Genomic DNA, 6,863 nt, shown 5'->3' with positions numbered 1-6,863 from the left:
TGTAGAACAGACCAGAGATACAGAGATAAAACCTGCATCATGAATCACAGGAAACTGGAGTGGAACCAAATAATGCAGCAATCCTTGTATCTCTATTTAGTCCTTCCAGAAATATCAAATAGTCCTGTTCTGGACTCCACACCTGCAAAGCTGTATTTGGTCCCCTACAGTAAAATCAAGCTGTACTCATGTCTGCATGCAGGAAGTCACTCCAATTGTGCCAGGACAATTGCACTTTCAGTGGCACCTTGTGCCTGCAGCTAATATCCCTTTGCACTGACACATTTCACACCTCCAGTTCACAAGTRYACCAGCAGCAGTTTGTGGAAAGATMTTGCCAGAAGCTGTCTGAAYGAATAYATTATATTAATTCATTTATAAGAGAAGATGTGCTAGAATATTGTGATGTTATCCTAGCTTAAATATTACTTTTGCAGTATATGTTTTCAGACATTTAAGGTTACATCCCATCTTAAAACAATATCCTGGCCAAAGAATGACATGAGAATTGACTCACCACTTGTACCATTTTGAGATATCTGGCATATCTTGGATCCTTGGCCACAGTTGTGACATTTTCTGTTACCACCTCTGTTTTCTGCAGCCCTTCTTCCTGTGTGTTGTTCTGCTGCATGTGAAGAACAAGCCCTTTAATGGTTAGGGGTACACACCAGACCCATGCAGAGATTTCAGTCCATAAAATTGGGTATTTTATGGTCAAGTGCAACTCTTCATCAAGATTATTCTGATCTACACTCAGAGAATTAAAGGTTTCAGGAAATCACAAAATTCAGCTCTTTTGCTGTTTGTTCACTGTTACAACATTGTCTTTCTACTTTTAGTTACAATTTTAAGTTATTGAATGACACATTAAAAAAAAAAAACATAGAACAAACAATAATCTCATTGATAACTTCAGGGATAGGATCTTAATACTGATTGCCTCTAATAAGCTGTACATAGAGGATAATATGTAGAAAATCTTCATTGTAACGAACTCTTTAGAATAAAGTACACGAGAAATTCAAATTTGAGCTAAAAGCTCATGTTCTGATGAAAACAGAGTTGGAATGATGTGATTTATACTGTTATTTTCATTCATGGCTCTCCCAGCCCCTTGATGTAATTCATGTTCACATTTTAGTGTGATTGAAGAGGAGGAACTTACCATCAGATTTGAGTTAGTTCTAATTATTCAAACCACATAGCTAAGATAAGGCATAGACTTTTTTGTTTTAAGTAATTTGTTCAAATGTAATTAGCGAGAAGCTTAGTTTTAGATTTTCACAACTGACTGCTCATTTCCAATAGACTTTCTTTTTCTATCTATTTCAAATTCCATTAAAAACGTGCCCTGGAGAGCTCTACCCCTTCACAGCATGAGTTGTGTTCATTACTCACCCCAGAGTGAGGTGACACAGCTGCCTGTGGATCTGCAGCAGCTTGTGCCACAGGACCATTTGTAACACTCTTCACATCTGCACTGGACACCTCAAATTTGACATCTTCTAGGCCAGGAATTGAGGATAACTGAATGCAAAAAGAAGCACCACATAAGCAATGAGTGCCACATGTACAACCAAATCTGCAGGATGCTGCTTATCACCTCTTTTCCATTAGCAAAACGAACTTTTTATCACTAGTTTTGGTATTTTGATTGGGGAAAAAGAAATCTTTCTGTTGAGCTGGCTTCTACAATAAACAGCCCCAGACATTCCACTGGAGCTTTCACTGTTAACACAGGGCTGCAGAGCAGGAAAGGCTTCCACACCTTCCCAGTATTTTACTACTGCACTTATCAACCACACGAGAGCCCTGCAACCTCTGCTACAGTGAAAGAAATCATGGCAACAACAGCTCTGTCACCTAACAGATGGATCACTGGTTAGAAATTTTTCCATTTTCTACATCTTTCACATTTTTTAAGAAAATGCTGACAGTGGATATCAAACACACTGCATATCTATTTGAAGGAAATTCTACTTAACATGATTATGAACAATTCTGCAAAAATCATCAATATAGATGATTCCTAAATATTTTGAAGTTAGTAAGTACTATTCATATTATTACAGCACTTTTTTTCCTCAAAGATCTTAATGAACAGTTTAAAATATCCCACCCTCGCTCCCAGAAAAGCCAACCAAAATTGTCTCCGTCATTATTGAAAGAACTGGTTAAAACTTCCTAGTGGCTGGTTTATTGTGGGATTTTTTTGGGTTGTTTTTTTTTTCCTTTCAGTAAATTATATACTATATTTCCTGTATAAGACCATAGATTATAACCTTTAGTCATTTCAGCTAAAGAAGATAAACCGAACACATTTGCATTATCTTAGATCCAGTTCAGGTCACATTTCAATAGCAGAAGATTTACAAGGCTTCTCTGTAGTTATTTATATCAGCTGAAATTCTTACAATCTGGTAAGAAACAAAGACACTTTTGTTTTACAAAGGGGGCAAGAATTTCCTTACCAGACTCTGCATGGCAAAAAGTGCTCCCTTCCTGTTCTATATGCTTATCACAGACAAACTCARCTTTTCCATYAGGTATTATCTGTTTCTTTCTTCTGTATCAACTACATGTTCAAATCTCGCAGAGTTTAAGTAGCAAGGAGAAAATTTTTGATATCAGGATGTTATATTAGCTCCTTCAATCATGATGAAAACTTCTTTGCTCAATTCAGACTAGAGAAAGGAAGCCAGCTCATGTAATCTAAGAAGCTGTCACTGGTAGAAGATGAAATCCATATCAATACAAACCTTTGCATCCAGAATATTGAGGGTGGTTTCAATGTGTTGGATACGGAGAGAGAGCGCTGACAATTTCTACAACAGAAAACAATCAGGAGGTGAAAACATCCCCTGTGTACTTGTACACATAACACAGGTTGCATCTGGTTAAAAGAAAATCAGTTCTGTCTTCTACCTGCTGAAGGCAGAGTGCAGTGTAAACGAGATTATTACATTATGAAATAAATCAATGACAATCCTTTTTAGTACAGTAGCTACAGTGGTTCAAATCAGAAATAGTTTTACTCTGCAATTGATTTTCCCATATAATGACAGGAATGAAGACAGACTATGTACAAAAATAGCCAGAGGAAATAGGGCATTATTTGGGTAACTGGAGAATAATGGTAGCCATATTGTACTCTCCCAGTTCCCAAAAGATCTTTCTTCAATGTTTTTCCCAATGTGGAAGATGAAAAGAGATGATGTGTGCACATGCAACTGAGCAAATACGCAGAGAAAATCTGACAAATACAGCAGGTGATTCAAAGTCCTGTACCAGTCAAAATCCACAACGAATCAGAACTATCCAGACACTTTATATGCTCCAGGTGCACCTCAATCAAATTTTTTACTTTTTTTTTAAAAAAATACAACTTAAGTTTTTCTAAATTGCTCTATAAGAACTGCCAGTCTTTGAATAATCACTCCCATATTCCAGCAGACCTGTCCAAGTGGAGTTGGCTGGCGTGCTGGCTGGCAGACATGCACCATTCTGACAGCTCTCTGGCACCCTGGCAAGATTCTGCCTGGCTCTGAAGCACAGCTTTAACACCCCAAGAAAATGGCAGTTCTGCCAATATGCTAGAAAAAGCAGAAGGAACTGACAGGAGTTAGTCTTTTTGGATAGTGCACTGACTTGTTTACAGATGGCCCTTTGTTCATGGAGAGGAGTCAGCTCCTCTTGGAAGGAACTATGTGTCCTACATGTAACTGGGTAAGGGGGAGGTAAGACGTACAAAAGACAATTATGCAATTTTATGGGTCTACTTGACTAGACAAGAGCCAAGAAATTCAGAGTTAAGGATGGTGTCAGCCCTGATTTTGAATTTCTTGGCTTCTGTTGACTTACACTGCCACCTTTCACATTAAAAACACTTCTGTACTTCATAAACACAAAAATATTCTCAGGGAGTATATAAAGCAACTAATTTAGTCTCTTGGGTAACAACACATTTTGGTTAACTAAGAACTGTTTTATTAGGCAGACTTCACAGGTTTAAATATACATTTTCTGGTTTCCGCAGTGCCCAAGGAAAAGGGAATGCTCAGATCAGGTGACAACTGAGTTTTGGACAACTGACAACAGCATCATCAGGCAGCTACCCTGTCCTACCTATCAAGTTACAAGGAGCTTAAAAACCTAGGAAAAACTGCTTTTTTTCCTCTGAAGCTCCATATATTCATGTGGAAGCCAAATTTTGTACTTGCCACGGGTCTGGCTCTTAACTTCACCAACAAATAACAGAATTGCTCAGATTACATGGCTTAGCCTAATTGGATTTGAGTGCTGCCCTAGCCCAGCTGGCTGGAGGTGTACAGTAGTCTTTGTTGAATGAACTAATGAAAAATTAGAAAAAAAAAACCCCAAAGACAGAACTGTTACGCTCAAAGCCACATTAGAAAATGCTCTTTCTGCAAGGGAAGAAGCACTCTTGTCCTGTTCAGTGGACAATTCTAATCTTGTCAGTGTTTCAACTGATGCTAGAAAGTCACCACATAAATATACTAATCCTAAATATTTTTATTTTTCTCTTTTTACAGGAAACTTACGCTAAGGGCTTCACATTATATACTAATCACTTGCCAAAAAAAGTGCTTTTTTCAACATAAAAATTATTTACACTCAGAGCTTAGCATATCACTCTTAAAAATTAAGGGTGATAAAATCTGAAAGTAAGTTTTGATGTACCACAGGAATATGGCATCCTTCTTCCATAACAAGGTAAGAGCCCCAGAGGAAGCTGCTCAGAACAAACTCCCTGTAACAAAAAGTTCAAAGATTGTGCCAAATGGAAAAAGTTAAGAAAACAGGACCAAGTGTGGCACAATCAGGAATAATTCATGTGGATCCCTTGGAGAAAAACTCTGTCTTAAGCACTTACTCAAGAGAAGCCTTGAACAGAACGCTGATTACATTTTTTGATTTAAATTACCAGTATTACTGCATAAAAAATATTGAAATGAATGGTTCTCACTTCCAGATTTTTTTAAAATTGTATAAATGCACAGCTGGGAAAATAACAAACCTACCTCTTCACAAACAGTGGAAAAGCGGTTGAGGAACTGCACTGTGTGAACCACAAACTGGTTTAGAAATGCTACAGTTCTCTTCTGCTGAATAGCAGGAACCTGCATTAAAAATAACACAATTAGGTTACACATCAATGTCAATTTTCACATTTGGATTCAAATATCTGCTAAAAATGCAGGTGTTTTAAAAGAAATTATTTGGAAATCTGTCTTAAGTGTGCCACCTATGAATGCACACATACACAAACCATTTTCTAATAAAGAGATTTACACATGCACGCACACAAATCCTTTGCCACTAAAAATCTTCTAATGCGACAACTGAGAATTTACAGGGCACACAGAAAAGGCAACAAAACCAAATAAATGAAGATTCGTTATGTTAAAGAAAAAGCCTTTAGATGAAACTGTGACTATTTCTGAAAATCAGTTTTAATGTTTTTTAAAAACAATGAGGAAATTAGAATCTTTCCCTCTGGAGTTTAGAAGGAAAAGCAAACTTGGCCAGCCATACTAATACTCTGTTACAACTAACACCATGATCAAAATATTAAAGTGTAGTGATGCTGCTAAGTATTTAGTGGTTACCCATACTGGTTCTTCATTTGCAAGCCTAAACTACCCCAAAATCACCAAAAATGATCCTCCAAACCAGTTTTGATGCTCACACACTTTTCAGACTAAATGCACTCATGTTTGTCAAAAAGAATGGTGGTGATATTATAACAGACAGTTGACATTTTTATTTAAACCATGAGAGAAGACTGCAATCAGGAATTTTCACAGAAAAGTTTATGTATAAAATTTTAGTGTTTCAGCGTTAATAACCTTGGACAAATGCTTTAAGTCTTAACCTTTGCAGAGGAAATTAGCCAATGAAATTGTCATTGTGGAAGATAATGTGAATGGAAGATTTACAAGGGAAATTATTTGCAGTCGAGCTTCTATTGCATTTTTTTTGGTGAATGAAGTGACTCTTTGGTCTTCACTTCTTCTTTAGTCGCTGATTTATCAGGCAGCTGATATGAAACTTATTATGACAATCTCAAAACACCCTGATTTTTTTTTTTTTTTTTGTGAGACTTTTATCTCGAGCCTTCAGCCTGTGCACCTGCTAAAGTTCAATTCTGTGCTTCCAGAACTTGTCAAGCAGCGCTTTTGACCTTGACAGAAATCTGTGGGGGGCAGAGAGCGCGGGACAATCATCGGGTCACCCTTTTGCAACATCACAAGACACGAACAAACAACTGCGCACAGGATTCGCATCACAGATCAACGGCTGAAATTAGCCTTTAAATACAACATTCTCACAACAATTAGTCTTTAAATACAACATTCTCACAGAAATTGCGGCAAAAGGCTTGTGGAAAATAGCTGGAGTGACAGGTGAGGATGAGAACCCGCTGGGCACCGCCACCCTCAGGAACGGGACCGGGCCGGGGGACACGGCACTCGCCAGCACCGGGGCAGCGCCGGGATTTATAGCACCGGCAATAACCCAGCACCGGGAACAGCACCGGGATTTATAGCACCGGCAATAACCCAGCACCGGCAATCACCCAGAACCGGCAATCACCCAGCAGCGGCAATAACCCAGCACCGGGAACAGCACCGGAAATCCCGGAGAGAGCCCCGGGCCAGCGCAGCCACCGCCGGGCCAGCAGCAGCGGCAATCCCGCCCGTACCTTGGTGAGGTCGATGCCGGAGCCCACGATGGGCAGCCCGTCCTCGTCCATCCCGCGGGAGGGGCCCCGAGCGGCCCCGCTCCTGTGCTCCTGTGCCCGGCCCCGCTCCTGTGCCCGGCCCCGCTCCTGTGCC

At 39.4% G+C, this 6,863-nt stretch overlaps 1 protein-coding gene across 2 annotated transcripts; it reads right to left on the bottom strand.

The window, feature by feature from the left end:
- Positions 1-415: 415 nt before the first annotated feature.
- Positions 416-6,863, bottom strand: LOC130586579 (WASH complex subunit 3-like). Of its 2 annotated transcripts, none has more exons than XM_057387433.1 (5): positions 6,731-6,863; positions 5,046-5,144; positions 2,763-2,828; positions 1,402-1,530; positions 416-625 (listed from the first exon to the last, which is right to left on the bottom strand). In XM_057387433.1, the coding sequence occupies exons 1-5, from the start codon at positions 6,779-6,781 to the stop codon at positions 473-475; spliced, it is 498 nt and encodes a 165-aa protein (XP_057243416.1). In that variant the 5' UTR covers positions 6,782-6,863; the 3' UTR covers positions 416-472. The 2 variants fall into 2 exon arrangements, with proteins under 2 accessions (XP_057243416.1, XP_057243415.1); XM_057387432.1 differs by having other exon boundaries at positions 427-628.

The sequence above is a fragment of the Malurus melanocephalus genome, unplaced genomic scaffold, assembly GCF_030028575.1.
Source record: "Malurus melanocephalus ecotype Western Australia unplaced genomic scaffold, MMel_1.1 scaffold_1215, whole genome shotgun sequence".
Classification (NCBI taxonomy): Eukaryota; Metazoa; Chordata; class Aves; order Passeriformes; family Maluridae; genus Malurus; species Malurus melanocephalus.
This window is presented reverse-complemented; position numbering and strand designations above follow the sequence as displayed.

Coding starts and splice junctions, on each gene's coding strand:
- LOC130586579 (XM_057387432.1), bottom strand. CDS start 6,781: ATGGACGAGGACGGGCTGCCCATCGTGGGCTCCGGCATCGACCTCACC. Junction 5,145..6,730: donor CCGGCATCGACCTCACCAAG/GTACGGGCGGGA, acceptor TTTTTAATGCAG/GTTCCTGCTATTCAGCAGAA. Junction 1,531..2,762: donor TCAATATTCTGGATGCAAAG/GTTTGTATTGAT, acceptor TTTTGCATTCAG/TTATCCTCAATTCCTGGCCT.